The 18,757-nt window shown below is 39.4% G+C and overlaps 1 protein-coding gene across 2 annotated transcripts in view; it reads left to right on the top strand.

Annotated features, from left to right (window-relative positions):
• Positions 1-18,757, top strand: part of LOC113533285 (ephrin type-B receptor 1-B) — a 301,883-nt gene that overhangs the window by 160,516 nt on the left and 122,610 nt on the right. For both annotated transcript variants that reach the window (XM_026925335.3, XM_026925333.3), the window contains exon 4: positions 18,075-18,230. In XM_026925335.3, coding sequence (XP_026781136.1) covers positions 18,075-18,230 — 156 coding nt within the window. The remainder of the gene's footprint in view (positions 1-18,074; positions 18,231-18,757) is intronic.

Below are 18,757 nucleotides of genomic sequence, written 5' to 3'. Positions count from 1 at the left end.
AACACATGGCCGTGCATGTACACACCAACACAAACACTCACCAGTAGGCATGTGCTAAAATTACATTTTACCTTGGCAGGCATCTCGTTCAGGACTCCCTTTAGTGTGATCAAACGCAGCAGCTTCAGTGCAACCTACTTAATTAGGAAGTTAAATGAGCTAGGCAACAAGGTCAAGAGTCCATACATGCCATCTTGTATATAAAGCTAAGCATAGTATGAGAGTATAAGAGTTAGGATTGTGGTTCTACCTTTACCTTACTCCATTAATACATATTTCCAAAACTGCTATTGCTATGGGTGATTAGGTTGTGCTGTGTTAAGTTACATTATTTAGCTCAAACGATCAAAGGATTAATCAAAGGATTTACAAAAGTCCCCAAGACAAATACTATAATGGGTAGCAGAATTAAGGAAAATGAAGCTAAAAGACCAGTGGTGAATCAGTCAGAGTGTTTTTTTTTTCCCTGTTTTTTTTAGTAACCTGCTAGTTCCCACATACCAGATAGGGTGAGGGTGAAGGCTAATACTTGTTTCCTCCAAGACACATGAAACCAGCCAACCGCATCTTTTCAATCTGCCTCACAGTACACTGTAACACATTGGAGGAAAGCGCTATCTGCCCTTTTCCGCATACATGAGCTTACAGATGCCCACAGTTATCTAATGTTGCTGTGATTGACACAGGAGAGAGTATGCCATTCCTCCCAAAGTTGCTCGCTTGGCTCCCAATGGATGGCTGTGAAATCTTCAGGATTTAAACTCATGAGTACTCATGAGATCTCATGATTTTCCATTCCACTCAGGGATCCCAGATCCTAGAGTTTTGTACTACCTTCAGATGTGGCCAGAATAATTTACCTTAACCCTGATTCAGACCAAATATTCACAAAGAGACAAGACCATATCATGTGTTCAGACATGTGGCTTTCTCATATCCTGAGTTGCCATGACTGTTAATAACTGTCAGTGTCACTACTTGCATGTGTACAAAAAAAAAAAAAAAAACAACACAGTCATACACTGTTTATACTTGCATAGCAAACTTGACAACTTGTGGAAATGCAATCTAGTGCTTCATCTTATTGCTGTGGTGTTTTGTAGAACATTTCTATTAAAAAGAGTTGCAGAATGCAAGGGATAATCAATTTAGTCGGAACTAGGACAGCTGTCTATATGCTTTCCCGATTATCTTAATATAACACAGATTCTGCCAAAAAAATACTGCCTACACAAGCAACTGACTTCTAACTGTAATGCAGGGAGGTATGTACATATATGCATATACACAGCATATATAGGGAGAGAAGGCCAGGAGGCCTTTGTATATATATATATATATATATATATGTATATATATATATATATATATATATATATATATATATATATATATACAGTTGTTTGTCTAGAATGTCTTTGTGTACTGTGGCTTTAAGTTTTCCTTATACTGGAATTAAAGGGCCCAAACCTTTTCCAGCATGACAGTGTGGATGTGCACAAGTCGAGGTTCATAAACCCAAGGTTTGCCAAGTTTGGAGTGAAAGAACTCAAATGGCCTGCACAGACCCCTAACCTCAACCCCACTGAACACCATTGGGATGAAATGGAATGGCAAATGCACCCCAGGCCTCCTCACATGGCATCAGTGTCTGACCTCAGTAATGCTCTTGTGGCTGAATGGGCAACAATTCCCACAACCACATGCCAAAATCTAATGGAAAGCCTTCCCAGAAGAGTAGAGGCTGCTACAGCAAAGAGGGACCAACTTTGGAATGTGATGCATGATGGTCAGGTGTCCATAAACTGTTGGCCATATATATATATATATATTGTAGTGCGCTGAGGTTGCAAGTGGGCTGGACAGTGAGGGGAACATGCTCTTTATTTTATAAATTGGTGAAGGCAGAAGACTGGTGTGGATGTGTGAAGGGTTGGAGAGGGAAGGACAGGCCGTGGCTGTCCTGTGTCGACGTTCCACAGTCGGCACTGTGGCTGCTCTCAGAGCGGGTGCGGGTTGGCACTCCTAAGTCTCGGCTCCTCGTCCTCACTGACATCGGCCTCTGCTGCAGAGAGAGAGAGAGAGATTAGCATTACGATCCACCATACCTAACCTCCCCTGAGAGTGGCTGCTGGGCCCTTTTATATTCTTCTGTCTCCTACAGGAGGGTAGAGAGCTGCCACTGCAATCATGGGCCACCAGCCGTGTGTAGGTGAGGGTGATCCATCACCAGTGTGCCAGGTAATATCGTAATATCGTACCACTTGACGGCTAGGGCCGTCATATTTTCGCTCAGCAGGGGACAGCTTTCGGCTCACATATAGGACCGGTTGCTCCTCCCCTTCGAACGTCTGTGAAAGTACTGTTTTAGGGTCTCGAAGGCCTCCTCCTCTGTTTGTCAACTCCAGTGCACCAGGGAAGGCCAGCTGGACCGGGTGCACTGGAGCCGGGAAACTGAGAAGGTCAGCGCTTGTTTTAGGGTCTCAAAGGCCTCCTTTGTTTCCCCACTCCAGTGCACAACAGGAGAGAGAGAGGCCGGCTGGCCTTTCCTGGTGAGGTCAGGGAGGGGAGAGGCAATCGAGGAGAAATTGGCCACAAATCTTCTGTAATATCCGGCCAACCCCAAGAAGGCACGTACCTGTTTTTTTTGTAGTTGGTTGGGGGTAGTCCCAGACAGCCTCTACATTCTTTTTCTGAGGCATCAGGAGCCCCCTGCCGATGTGGTAACCCAGGTATTGTGCCTCAGTGAGTCCCAGGTGGCACTTCTTAGGGTTGGCGGATCATGCATCATTGATATAGGCTGCAGTGAACTGCGGTTGGGACGCAGGACGTTGTCCATCAAGCGCTGGAAGTTGGCAGGTACTGCCAGTGGCCGGCGGAAGTAGAGAAGGCCATCTTCGGCCTGGCCTCTGGGCTCAAGGCCACCTGCCAGTATCCTTTAGTTAGTTCCACCATGGAGATGAAACAGGCCCTCCCCAGCCACAGGTTGTCGACTCTAGGGAGGGGGTAGCTATCAAACTCTGACACCTGGTTGAGCCGCCGGAAGTCGGATGCTTACGTCGGGCTTGGGTACCACAACGATGGGACTGGACCAGGGGCTGGTGGACTCTTCGACGATACCATCACGAAGCATCCGGCTGACCTTTTCCTCGATTGCCTTGGGGCAGGCCTCTGGGACATAATAGGGCTGCTGCCTGACAACCACTCCCGGTGGAATTTTGATGGTGGACCAGATACGTTAGGCGTTAGGGTGGAGGAGAAGACGTCTGCAAACTGGTCCACCAGCTTTGTCAGCTCCAGCTCGGTTTGTGCGGACCGGTTGACTATCAGAGTCACTCAAACAATTTGTTCCTGCATTTCTTGTACATAGTCAACAAGCGAACGGAAGGGGGAGGGCGGCTCTACCCAGGTTTCTCAGGTTACGTCCAACAGTCCCCGAGGTTGCTGTTCGAAGAGAAGTTCAAAGGGGTAAACCTGGTGGATGCTTGTGGTGTCTCCCGGACGGCATAGAGGACGTAGGGGAGGAGAAGGTCCCAGTTCCTCACCTCCTCATCTACCACTCTCCTCAGCATCCTCTTCAAAGTCTGATTGAAACGTTCCACCAGTCCGTGGAATGTTCACCAGTCCTCTCTGCGGGAGGGCTTGGGTCCTGTTGCGGGGATCACCAAGAGCTCACAGGGTTGGCCTCAGCGCTCCATTTTATAATATAGAATGCCCCCCCATACCAGGAAGTAGGTAGCTGGGAGCCTCTGCCCGGGGTTTTGTTGGACTCCTTCAATAACATGCACCTGGCTCCAGCAGTGCTTTAACCTGTTGTCCTCTTTCTGCTCTCAGCCGAAATTCCACTCCCGGGTGACCTGCAAAAATACAGAAGAGACTGGGTTAGAAGGGGGGGGTCTCACCTGCTGAGGTCGTCTCTCGTCTCGGACTCGCCTTTGTCTTGCACCAGGCAGGCCTGCCGGACCCATGGGCACGTCATCCTGGTCCTACGCCTTTGAGGAGGTCTTGTCTTCTGGGTGGTGGGGAAGCCTGGCCAGTCTCGACCCAGGAGGAGGGGCACGGGGAGCCCTAAGAGAAGTAGCCAATATATATATACATTATATACATTAGTAGTATATAAAAAGAAGAATAAAAAGTTAACAACAAAAATATATCTAATAATATATAATGTAATATGTACCACTTTATTCAACCTACCAATAAGCTGACAACTCAGAGTAATTAGAAATTTTTCCTCTTTATTTTCATTTTTTTTTCTGCTGGGAGTCTTGCCTTGAGGGAACAGGCTGCATTTGACAGACGTCTGTGTGTAGCAATGACATTAGCGCGATATTAGCTTTCATATTTTATGTAAGCAGGGAAGTATATTTGACATATATTTGAAATCCCACCTGTTATATTGTAGCTAAACTGCAATGGGGAGAGATAAAAGGTTTGATTTCTCTCTCTCTCTCTCTGACTTTCTCTCTCTCCCTCTTTCTCTCTTCTCTTTTTCTGGTCATGAGGATAAATGGATCCTGACATGAAGAGAATGGAGGAATGATTAATGACCTTAGTGATTTTTTTGGGGGGGGAAGGGGGGGGAGAGAATGAGAGAGAGAATAAAAGGATAGACACTGAAAAAAAAAACTTTAGACGTTTGATTTTATAGGAGAGATAGAGGATGACAGAATAAACAGACCTCATTCAACTCACACACGCACACACGTGTACACACACACCCAACCCCTGAGGCTGAGGTTGGTTGGATCACTCTGACCTCCATAACATTTCTGCGAAGCCTCTCTATTTAGTGTGTGTTTAGTGTCTTCAGGCAACTTGTTTCCATTTAGGAGGGAAAAAAATACTCACAGACACACACACACACACTCACAGTGAATTGTATAACACGCATAAAAAAACAGATAATTGAACACAAAAGACACATGCAATGATAGACGAGTGTATATATACACACACACACACACAAACACACACACACAAAGATACTCATGCTTTTTGTCCCGAAGTAAACTCAGTGTCATCTGGCCAGCTTTATATGCCACTGTCAACAGAGAAATGAGAACAAACAAATATCAGAAAACACCTCCCACACACGCCCAACCACCCACCCACCCACCCACACACACACACACACACCCACACACCCACACACACACACACACACACACACACGCCCAAACAGTCTCATGTGTAAAACGCTGACACGGGTTGGCTGTCCTTGTCACCCTAAAGCAAATAAGCTTTAGGGACAAATGGGATCATGATCTCTGACCTGTGTGTGTGTGTGTGTTTGGTTTCAGCCTACATGATAGATGAGACTAAAGTGACTTTCATTTTCAAGAGGCCTCTTCAATTCATTTATGGGTCAAAAGACCCATATGGTGTTTTTCTCATGTATAAGGATACTCTGGAGAGTACACACTTCATTTATTAAATTAATTATATAAAAGGAACTTTATTATATAAGTAAAGACAGATTGCCATATTTACATTAATATCACTCAGAGAGTTGTTGATAAAATCCAGTTACTGAGGTCAAACTTTCACTTTGAGTTGTTAGTGTGCTATATTCATACTGAGAATATAGCCCACAGTAAAGTTTGGTTTGTGTGTGTGTGTGTGTGTGAGTGTGTGTATACAGTTGGACGTTCATTGTGAGTGTGTTTGAAAGCGAGAACAACGTGTGTCCTTCGGGCCCTTAGGGCTGCACAACCTGCAGCTTTGAAGTTGTGTGTGTGTGTGTGTGTGTGTGTGTGTGTGTGTCTGTGTGTGTGCTGTAAATATTTGTACACTCCTTATGAAGAAAGCCCAGTGGGAGAGTAAAGGGCCAGATGGCCTCTGTGTGATTTGTTTTACAGCACAGTGTGCCTATGAATATCCATACACACATCACAGACATACTCGGAAGTTATAGCTCTAACTTGAGACCAGGTGCGAGTGAGCGAACACACACACGCATACAGGCACACACACATAGACACACAGCTGCAGGCTAGCTTTAATAAATATGTTGATAATTTTAGGGTGTATATCAGGGATATTTATGTACGAAGGTGAGTTGAATGAATTACTTAAAAATCTGGACATTCATTAAGCGCTGGAACACAGACATTGAATGAAATGGAGCTTATGTAGAAAAATGATACACACTTTTGTGACACCTATTTGCAATAAACAATGGAGAAATTAACATATATGGTTTTCATTTGACTCACCCTCATATCTAGTATAAACAGTATTATATATAGTTTTATACTAACTAATAATTATATTATATTATATTATATTATTAATAATAAGTATATTAAGTAAAAAAGAATTTGATAAGGCTATATTTTGGGTAAGACTAGGTTGGGTGGGATTCTGTATCAGGTAAGGAAAGGAAGGAAATACAATGGGTAAGATGATATACTGTAGGTATAGGTAACAATATGGTAGGTAAAATGTGATTATATAATGGTAAGGTTATGAACTGTGTGAAGTTATAAGATAAGTTATATCTTGGGCCTGTAGTTGGGAAAACCCATGAGGTGTCATTGTGGCTGGATTCTGGTAAACAGCCAAAAATGCTGAAAAATCAACCAAAAATTGATCAAATTGAGATTTTTTTCCTGTACTATACATTAGCACTTCAAATTCAAACAAAGAAACAAACAAATTAATGAACAAAAGAATGAATGAATGGAAAAATAAAATGAACAAACAGCTTCCTGTTGTCAGGAAATTGCTAGTCCGAATCCCGATGAAGCCACAGCCGTCTGGGGGCCGAGAGCCCAAGAGAGCAGAAATGAACCGTGCTCTCTGTGTGGGAGGGGTAGCATACTCTCTCTCACCTGTCAATCAGAGCAAGTACTAGCTAGTCTTCCCTAAAAGTCATAGATCTATATATAGTTAAATTACTCTATATAGACATTTCTAAACATTTAGGGGCCCTATGTGACAACTTATACAGGGTCCGTCACCCACACCAAAACAATTTTTATGTATGTAAGAATGAACAGAAGTAGTCCTTCATTATCTTGGATGAGTCAACACAATACTGTTATAGCTAGTAGTAACAAGCTAGCAACTTGCTGTGTATTAGCCTAATACTTCTTACTCCAGATACTAGCTAGCTGGTTAGTTAGTCACAAACTTTTTGAATAAGTGGAAACCAGGAAGTAGACAAATCCAATTAGAAAGTGACTAAATCCCATTAGTTAGCATCGATTTCTTACCAGTGATTTTGGGTCTTTTATTTTTCTTTTTGCATTTTTCTCCACCCCAGATCGATATGAACGCTTCGTGATCTTCTGACATTAGTTATGTTACATACCTAAATTAATTAGGTTAGTAAATTTATTCTTTTCACACCACAAGGAGGCACCCTGCAACTGCTTGACACATAAAGCTTTTCACCAAATGATAGTAAATGCATATCTATTTAAAAAGTCATGGTACCCCCTGCTGGTCTGCAGGCCCTTAGCCCTGCTTAAAGTAAAAACTGGCACTAGATATACAGTAGATAAAATATAGTTATATGTGAGGATGTGTTTTGTGCCCGTGGTGATGAGGGAATTTCCAGTTTGACAACACACTCCTTTTTTTAACTGTACATCAGCACTTTCCTGATACTTTGTGCTCAATATCTGTGCTTTAATTACTCAAAATTGTCATGATGCCATGTTTCTACTCTTGCCTTTCCACTTTTTACAGAAAGAAAAACACACACAAACACACACATAAGGCTAAGCATTTCATTTTTGGTACTGGTTTAGTAAATTTGAGCTTGGAGGAAACACTTTCTTTCATCTCTTTCAGAATAGCTGGATTGCTCTTTGGAGGAATAGAGAACGCCTCTGCTCCTCTGAATCAGCGAATGCATCGGGCCGTCCGCCAAAACCTGCCTCTCTCTTTCTTTCTTTTTCCCTCTGTCTCCTTTTTCAAGGCCTCTGAGGTTTGCGGCTGAGCGCCTCGTGGATCTCTGCGCTCCCTCCCCTCTGACGGAGGAAGGCAGCCGAGCTAATTAACTTATTTGATGCAGAAGCTTCACGCTCATAAGGCGCGAGCTCAATCAGCACAAATAAATAAATAAATGCATAAAAGTTGCCAGTGCTTTCTGATGAATTAAAAAGCTAGGCCAGCAGCGCCTGGTCCTGTTATAATTTCTAATTTGCCTTTTGATTTTTTTTTCTCTTTCTTGTCTGTTCTCTTCCCCCTTGGCCATGTCAACCTCAGTCTGTGTGTGTCTGTGTGTGTATGTGTGTGTGAGTGTGTGTGTGTGTGTGTGACGTGGCAAAGATTGAAAGTGAATTAATTGCAGGCTGGTTGGAACAAGCCAGAAACAATTGGCATGAAATGTGGCTATTGGAATTGCATTTAGCAGGGTCAGAGGAACCAGTGTGTGTGTGTGTGTGTGTGTGTGTGTGTGTGTGTGTGTGCTTGTGTGTGTGTGCTTGTGTGTTTCATAGTGTATACACTATGAAGGATTCTCTTTTGCCAAAGAATATTAATATATTAATCAATCTCAGTGTGTGTGTGTGTGTGTGTGTGTGTGTGTGTGTGTGTATGTGTGTGTGTATCTGAACATGCAGTAGCTGTGGGCTACTCGTTATGTGTTTGCTGAGTCAGCTGAAGATTCTGTCCACTTAAACACATCTCAGACTGTAAACATCAACCCTAGGGCAGATTATTAAATACTCACATACACACATTCACTCAATGTCTGTGTGTGTCTGAATCAGAGAGAGAGAGAAAGCAATAAACAGAGAGACAGAGAGAGAGAGAGAGAGAGAGAGAGTTGAATTTTAACTCTGACCTTTATGTAGGGAAGAAAAAGAGAAGGGGAAGGCAGAGAAGGAGAAAGAAAAGCTATATGTAAGCACATTGTATGCACATACAATTTGATTTACTTTTGTGTGTGTAGCATCTTTTCACCCACTGCAATATTAATAATCTGCAAAGTGCTGTGTCCTCAGCTGTATACGGTCATTTTTATGTGTTGGGCCCCTTTCAATTTCCTATTTTCTTCCATTTTGACTGGAAAAAGATATGTGTATATACAGATGGGTGACAAATTAAAGGAAAAATCAGTAGTGAGATTTTGGAGTGATGTTTTGTACCTCTCTCACAATCACCATCATCGAAACACCAACTGAGACGATATCTTTTAGAAGAACGACATTTATCACTCCAGTACAGTTCCAGAGACTTGTACAATCTCTGCCGCTTAATCCGTTCTGTTGGCTTATAGTGGCTCAGCACCTTACTAAGACACTTTATGGAGTTTATGGTTATGGTGCAGTATTTTTGCTGTTCTTAGCTCTTCTAGACTGAGATTGATGTTGCCATTACTGCAGTCTGTTGGAACCAGACTTACAGCCAAGTGTTCAGAGGTCCAAGTGCTGCTATCACCAATGGGACAACCCAAAGGAAACCTAAATCTTTGTGGAACTTATTAACTGCTCACTCTCAGACAGTGGTGCCAACATTGCTTAGTGTTTAAGCTTACTTTACACAATTGTTACAAAATTAACACAAGTCCTTGTTAGCACTGCAGTCCAGATATGATAAACTGTCTGTAACTGTAATGAAAGATTAAGTGACGTTTTGTAGATGCTTATAGAGCACCAGTATACAGACATTGACAAAAAAAGGCCATTTTACTTTCATTACTGCATGGCGTTAAGAAAAATATTAAACAAATCAAACAACCGGTGTGCAGAAATAGAAACACAAAATACATCATAATAAAAATACAAAATACATAATAAAAAATCTACAATAAGCTGCATAAATATTAAATGGTGACGAATATCACAATCCACCCTGTGCTTTTATTATTAATTATTAAACAACATGTCTGTTTTAGTTTTTTTTTTCTCTCTCTAACTTTTAGCATACAGTTTCGATTTCAATTTCCTCCACTCACATCCATCCAGACTTTTTGGGAAAACGTAGACTTATGGATTATTTGATACCATCGGGTCACGTGTGTCAACACCATGTTGGCTCTGACTGGGACACTGCAACACTGGGTTTTCACAAAACTGGTTTCCTCGCTTCCAGGTGATTCCAAATGATGCTGATTACAGGTAGTCATGATGGCAGGTGATTATGGAGAGTGACGTTAGGTAGAGAATTTCTTTTTCCATTGGGTCACAAGGCAGGTCAAAGTCTACCTTTTTGATCCACAGGTCAAAGTTTACCTTGGGGAAATGCATGTGTTTCACATCCTGCATTCTTTCCTCCTTCCTTGAATGGGCTTTTCCACCAGATAAATTTGATCCATGTTTGGTCAGACTGTTGGTTTAGCTGAGAAAGCAATATATATATATATATATATATATATATATATATATATATATATATATATTGGAGCTTTCAAATGTCCCCCGTATCGCTGTAGCAAGGGCTCAAAATCATAATAAATACTGCAACTAAATTGGAGGTGCTGGCACATCTGCTCAGATTCTAATGGGACTCTAAATGAGTGCTTTACTAAAGGCAGGTGCACTTTGACCTTGGCTTTTCTTTGACGCCAAAGTGATCTTACACAGCAGTTCTTTTCATTCTGACTTAATGCTATGTTAATGTGTTAATACTGAGTGTGTAATTGCTCCATTTACCTTCTGCACCAAGTAGGTCTTAATTGTGTTTGCACTGTGTTTGGGCAAGTCATTATCATGCTGAAAGAAATGGTTTACCAATTAATCGACTAAAGTGCAATGAATCAAAATCTCTTTACGTTTTTCAACATACACTAATCAATTGATATCCATAAGATCCTGTACATCATTGGCTGACTGGCACGTTGGGCTCCTTTTTGTAAAAATCAGCAGATATTCAGCTTAATATTTCTTGCCAGTTCATCTTCTGACATACCAGTGCCTTTATGAACCAGAAATCTCAAATCATGTTAGACTTTCTGCCTTTCTTCCAGTCTTTTGTACGATCACAATTTTCACTACAATTTTTCTGCTTTGCATTTTTCCAGTTAGATACAACCTCCAAAGCTTGCATGCCAGATGACATGGCCAGAAATCATTTTGAATAGATTTTTTTGAAAGAGACTTCTTTTTGACTCTTAAGGAATTGACCTTTAGTAGAGGCAGCTCAACATTTTTTTTTCTCACTACATTTTCAGTCTTTAACTTTTCCAGTTTTGAAAGCTTAAACATCACATCTTGGAAATCCAATTTGGTAGGCTATTGCTATCTTTGAACAAAACCATGACTATTTATCTGTCAAATTGTGTTTTCAACCCACTTCTCGAGGCACTCCAGGAGCTGCCATCTAATACACCCATGTATTTGTTTACGAGACATTCCACCATAAAACTAGCATTTAATGTGTTATTTGCCCCGTTATATAGTATTGCTTTGTATATGTCAACCTCAGTGTATTTTTTTAGGTAGTTTAGCTCATCAGTGCTGTGCCAGCATGCATTATTCAGATACAGTATACAACTATTGAGAATCCCTGCATCAATAAATACATCAATACACTAATGCTAGCTAGATTTTTGTGCTTTCTACAGAGTATCATATAGTCAAAAATAATATAAAATGTATGAGATTACAATTCCAATTGCTGCATTTTCTAGACTATAAGTTGCAGAGTTTTTTGCCACCTAGTAAGCATGTAACAGTTATATATTCTATATGGAATTACAGTTGTAAAAAGTATGTGGATGCATTTAGTCACTCAAAATATATACAAAAATTAGACCCAAACATGTTTTGGTTGAAGTATCTTTTTAATTCTTTCTCTTGAAACAAAGGTGCAATTACAAAGTGTCTGAAATTACAACATTTTTTATTATTTTGAATGTGAAAAAATGTAAATATAGTAAGTATGGTATATAGTACAACATATAATATAGGCCTGTTTCAATTCATGAATGCACATACCACAGTTCCATTATTGCATATTGTTGCCATATGGCAACAATTACATTTTACCATTACTCCCAATATATAAACTTCTTTAAATGACCGAAATAAATGTTAAACTGATCTCAGATAGTGTTTCTTTTTTCCCCTTTAAGTAGTTTTGCATAAATATTGAAAAAATTAATCAAAATTTGTGATTGCAGAAAAGGAAGTCCAAACAGCACTTCCTGGTCATGTGAAAGTTAAAGCACCCTTTTTCCAGTTACATAGGAAAATAGTAGTTTTGTTTTATTGCCTATCAAAAAAATTGGAGATAAATTAATTGTTGCCATATGGCAACACCATGCAGTAAAGGGTTAACCTGTTATTTCAATATATAATCTTGTTAGAAACTTGTTATTTTGGCTTAGTAACTTAAAAAAGTAAAAAGTTATTTCAAGAAATCATCTCATCATTAAATTATTTTGATTTAATAACTCAATATTAGTTCAAGATAATATACATAAGGCTAAATGTTTGTGGACACCTGACCATCACACCCATATGTGGGCCTTCAGCAAACTGTTGCCACAAATTTTGAAGCAAACAACTGTCTAAAATGTCTTTGTATGCTATAACATTATGATTTCCCTTTACTGGAGCTAAGGAGCCTGAACCTGTTCCAGCAATACAATGCCCCTGTGCACAAATCGAGGTCCATAAAGACATGGTTTTTTTACTTATTTTGACTTTTTGGCCAGTATGTCCATTTAGCTCCAGCCAAAACCAAACCATATTGAGAGGTGTCTGGATAGTCAATAACTTGTAATAAAAAATCAAAAACAAACAAACAAACAAAAAACATAAGTATACATCCACTCTTGACAATATGTTTTATGTTCCACATCATGTGCACAGTTCTGATGTCCTTCTCCTGCAGCATGACTTTATGTATAGCTAATTTACCAGCAGTCTATGTTGTTGCATAGCTGGTATATTATTCTGTTGTGTGGGCTGGAAAAGGTGTTGCATTTTTTGGGATCCAGTGCAGTGTGTTTGTGTGTGTTTTTGTATGCTTGTGTATGTTGCAGAAGCAGAAGGTGGCATTAGCGTCAGTTGGGCAGGGTCAAGAGCTTACTGTCAACCCCCACCATAGTGCCCACGCATTCTGTCATCTGTGTGTGTAGTGTTTGTGTAGTGTGTGTGGTGGGCAGCATTGTGAACCAAATGTTTCACTAAATTTTTGCTTGTTATTCTCACTGTCGTTTCTCTGTTTCTTCTTCTCTCCATGAGTTCCACAGTGTTGAGTTACAGTACATGCACACTGAACGTGAATTGGCCATCCAATATTTTGTACCCGTTCATCATTAACTGGGAGGAAAAATGAGCAAAGGATTGTGGGATGGCGAGCGACAAGAAGCAGTCTCGCAGCGCTGTGAGAAACGTTGAGGTAGATTCAATTTATGCAAATTAGCTGTAGCGCTGACCAATTGTGACTCGGGATCCAGTGTGGAGTTGTACGACTGCTAATAATCGTCGGCATAGGTAGCTCCAACTGTCATATTTTCCTCATAAATTGCATACATGAACAGTTATTTATAGCAGTACCTTGGTTTTCTGTAATTTACAATCCAATCTGAAGGATTGTAAAAGTAAAAAATAAAAGAAATATCGTTTAGCGTAAGGTTTCTCAAACTCTCAGTGCTCTTTTTGAGTTAAAAGATTAAAATAACATCTACTGTTTGTTAACTTGCCCATCTAGGTAGCTAGGTAATCAGAATAAAAACAATATATATGTGAAATCCATATTCTGATTTAAAAGGTTCAGTTGTAACGCGCATTGTAGACACACATGCCTTATAGATTGCAAATGCTCCGGGCAGTGTGTATGTCAACCTGAGAGGGAGCCAAGGGTGATATTTGCGCCGAGTGCAGTGTGCATGTACACTTTCACTGGGATAATGGGGAGAAAATGATTGATTGAACATACAGTGCAGACAAAGAAGGGATGTAAATCCTGCCTTATAGGCCATAAGGGTGCAATAACATTGCCCCTTAAGACAAAAGTGTTCAAAGGGCTACATAAAACTTGAATAAGCCCTTCATGACAACTTGAAACCTGAATAAATATTTTTAAAGGCTTATTCCAGAAGGTGTCACCTGTCATAAAAACTGCAATTTAGACATCAACTCATAAGTCAAGTGATGGACGTTTGTTGACATAATGCTGCATAATGACACTTTCCTGGCTGATGTACATTAGAATGTCAGATAGATAAATGTCAGATGTTACAAAGGACTTCTGGACTCTAGATAGTCACTTAAACACAAATCAACAACTCAAGTGTTACCAAAATGAAAATTATACTGCAATTAAAAATACTGTCATATAATTAGATGTTATACTACACTTGTGTGTTATATTATACTGTAGACCTACCATTATACAGTATATAATAATATACTATATGTGATTTTTAGAATGTGCTAGCCTACATTTTAAATAGCAAAGAATTCAGAGAAATATATATTTCTACCTTGTTTTGGTAAAGGGTATTCAAGCAGATACTTTTATTAAATAATTGAATGCTTGCTTTGTATGCCATTTATTCTCATGCTCATTTTGTGGTATACAAGCAGATACAATGGTATACCTGAATACTGAAGCTAATGCATTTTTTCATTTTTTAAATTCATATTTCATTTTTTTTCTGCTGGAGGAATTTGAATAGTCTATATAACCTGTGTTTTTTTTTTTTCTCTTTTATTACCTTTTCATTCACTTTCTATGTATGCATATACTGCATGATTGTATTTGACTGCAGTGTATGATTATGATTACTAGAACTTCCTTTCCTATTTGATGTGTCTGGGAAAAGTGACTGGTTTGACTGGGTAACGTATTCTATATATAGTCTTTTTTTCTATATATATATATATATATATATATATATATATATATATATATATATATATATATATATATATATGTATAGTTGAAGCATTGAGCTGTTGGGACTTTGTAAATGGAGCTTCTAACTTTATAAACTGTATCAGGCCTACCGAACACATTTGGAGCAAGTTCAGTCATGCAGTGCTTGCAGGAGAGTCTAAGAATCCTTCTGAAATAAATACATTTTACAGAGAAGTGTGGAAAACATTCCTAGAAAAAGATTAGAAGGACTGATAGATGACTAGAGTAGATTGTTTGCAGCTGTAATTTATGGGTGTGTAGGATGGGTGCTCAAACTTTTGCACGGTAAATAGGTTTAAAATAAGTAAACCAAATAAACAGTGCACCACAAATTGCAGAAATGTCTTAATAAACAAACAGACAGACAGACAAATAAATAAATAAATAAATCTGAAATAAAATTAATAATAATAATAATAATAATAATTAAATCACATCAACTTAAATTAAATGATCCCTTTGCCAAAAGTAATGGCTGTTAGTTCTAGCTCTGTTTTTCCAGGTCATCTCCTCGCTTGCCTTTTAAGCCTATTGTACATCATGGCACATAATGCTCTGAAGCTCCTTTGTTCACCAGGCTGGAAAATAGATGTATAAATGCCTTCTTGTGCTCTTGAAGTTGATAGAGTTGCGTTCTGCACAGTGGGGCTAAAGGACAGTTAAATATTTAATTGTCTAATAAAATTTGATCTGCCCTCAGAACTCTGCATATCTTTTTGTGTTAATGAGGCATAAAATGTTTAATTAAATTTCAAAAGGCTTTCGGGGAGGGCATACAAACTCTCCATCAGCAAGAGGACTGAGAAAGAGGGATGAGTTTTTCCTGTCCTCTCTTATTAAAACACAGGAGAACAATACTCCTTCATCCTTTCCTGTTTCGGATCTGTGAGACTGCGATCCATCTTTTCCGGTCACTCATTCTGCTTTTTGTTTATACTCTATCTCTCTCAATCTATCTCTGCATGCAAATGTGCAAATGGATGTGCCAAGTGATATAATTAACATATTAATCATACACGCCCCTCCCATGTGTGCCATGTAATGCATATTAATGAGCAGTGATGCATATGCATGAGTAGTGCACAACAATACACAATATTGGTACGGTATCACTAGGTAATTGCTGAAATTTAGTTTTGGGGAGACATTAGGATTTGACAGCCGTTTGTTGCCAACATAATAGCACATTAATTAGCCAGTGTTCCAGATGAGTGCAGCTGTTTGTGGTTGTGTTGAGAACACCTAATTCTCCCTCACCTCCCATATTAGTTAAATTCGAGCCAAATTGCAGATAGGAGGTAATATTTATTTTAATAACCCAGCTGAAATTGTTCTGCTGTTATAATTTCCTAAATGCAATACATCTATATTTTCACTTTCATCATCATTTGCAAATATGACAAGAAGTAAACCACTTTCCGGGCAAATCAGTTGCTCCTCTCACTGCAGTAAGTTAAACGGTTACACTCTCTCTTTGTGTGTCTTTCTAGTTCTATTTTTTTTTTTCTATCTCTCGTCCTCTTAAACCTTTAGTCCTTAATGTCTATCCTTTTATCTTCCTTTGACGAGCAAAGCTATCCGTGTGTTCAAATCTATTCCAGCAAGGTCCATGGAGGCCACTATCACTTTAGCCTGTGTTTCAGTCATATCAGCTGTTCAATCTGTTATCTCTGTTTGCACTCGTATAGGCTCAGTACTTTGAGTCTGCCTACCAGGGAATTTGTCTTTGGTATTGAATGTCATGGTATCTGCTTATGCACCATGGCTCGCGGTGCTACTCAGATAGCAAAGTCTTGCCTAAACTTTACAACAGAGCTAGCATCGTTCATCCCTCAAATTGCCTGTAGTAATGTAACTGAACATGAATCCATTATTCAAACTGAAGACACAATGTAGAAATACATATATGAATAGGCAACACAATGCTTTTACAAGTATTGGAAAAATATTTCACATGGCATCTGGTTGAGACTGAAGGTGTGCATCACGACTGGGTTCCCCTCAAGGTTTTTATGTCCATGCAAGTGTGAACGAAAGGTCAGATATGAAGCTTGCAGGACAAATAAAGGCCACATGTACATTCACATTTATTCATTCATCTTTAGTAACTGCCCGGTCAGGGTCAGTAGCCATTTAAATTTGGCTTCTATCTATCTATCTATCTATCTATCTATCTATTTATACATAAGGAAATACAACCAACTAAATTTGTTAGAAAATATCACAGGCAGGTACAAACAAAAAAATAACAATTGCACAAGTGGGTTTAAAAAAAAAACTGTCTCTTCGACATCTATAGTTAAGACCAATTATGAACTTGAGTGATGTAGTTGTAGTTGAGGAACAGACCATGTTTACAGTGCATTTAAAGAAAAATAAAACTTCAGGTTTAATCGACACTTACACTGAATTTAAATCCAGACACAGATTATAGGTATTTAAAGCACTACACAGATACAGATGCAGATAATGACATTGTGTTACAGAATATTGGCCTAACTAAGTGGTTAGCAGTCACAACAAAGCAGACGTGTCTATTCTAACAAGGGATAGTAAAGAATTCATTTGATAGTCTCTTACTTCTGCAGTATTTCAGCTGAAATTGAACACAAACATCGAGTTACATGCTTTTGGCAAATCAGTCCCAAGTGAGTCGTCCTACAGTGAGTCGTACCACAACACAGGCTGAGACGCATAAATCAAGCTTATACCAGTTTGTGAACAATAAAAAAGATATGGTCTTTGTTTGTAAAGGTTTATTTAATGATGTTGTTGTGTGTCATCCAGCTACATTTGCTCTCGAGTGCCATTTACTGCATGGAAATGAATCGCCTTTTGGGTTCTTCTTTTGAGTCTGTTTTTTTTTTTTTTTTTGCTATGTAGTACATGGCTGTTATATGCTATAAAAAAAAAAACCTCGAGCAAGAACAGCTGTTGTACTGTGGATCCAGATCATACCTCATTGCTTAGATTTCTGGGCTAGCTTTTGGAGAACTGGATGAAAAGTTTGTCTAAGGAGGATTATTCAGGGTTAAATAATAAATGTGCCTTTAATCCATTAGGCTATAGAGTAGATTCTATGATGGACTTAGTTTTAGGATCTAGCGCAACATAGAAAAGTACGACATTACTGTGCTCGTATTGTTGTTCAATGGTGAGAGTTAAAGTTTTTTTTCAGCAGTTTTCAGCTGTGTTGGTCATGATCTAACACTATATTCAATCTCTTTTTGTCTCTTTTTTCACAGCATGTCCTCCTGGTACTTTTAAGTCCATGCAGGGCACAGGGCTGTGTCTGCAATGTCCTCCCAACAGCAGGTCCACATCTGAGGCCTCCACCATTTGTGTGTGCAGGAACGGCTACTACAGAGCAGATGGAGACCTGCCAGACATGCCCTGCACTAGTGAGTCCAAAAACACACACATTCACATAAGAATACTGCTTACTAGAAATAAACATTTCCTTGGAATACCAGTGGCTCCCGATTCTAGTCCTGGGGATGACATGTGTTTTCCTTACTCTAACACATCGGAATCTGCATAATGATTTAGTTGATGATCTGGATCAGATTAGAGCTGGGAATAATAAAGGACTAGGAGCCACTGCACAGTGCTAGTTTCCACTTGGGTAATTCTTGGCCAAGTTTAGTGAGGAAACATGTCAGTCTCTCTAGGGACAGCTAGGGGTCTGGCTCACGAGAATAGTTTCCACTATCATTGGATTTTCCCAATTACTTCCTGCCACCACTGGTTTTCAGATGCTGATGACTTACACAACGTTTCTTTAGAAGTGTGCAGATGTTAGTTACCATGTTATAAAAAACCTGGTAATTTTGCCATGGTATTCTCTTCTCCTATCACATATAAAAGATATTTACTCTATAGATATATACTGTACTAGAAACTCCTTCATGTCCTGGCTATCAGCATA

The sequence above is a fragment of the Pangasianodon hypophthalmus genome, chromosome 21 (genome assembly GCF_027358585.1).
Source record: "Pangasianodon hypophthalmus isolate fPanHyp1 chromosome 21, fPanHyp1.pri, whole genome shotgun sequence".
NCBI lineage: Eukaryota > Metazoa > Chordata > Actinopteri > Siluriformes > Pangasiidae > Pangasianodon > Pangasianodon hypophthalmus.
The sequence above is the reverse complement of the archived record's forward strand: the minus strand, read 5'-3'. Positions and strand labels throughout refer to the sequence as shown.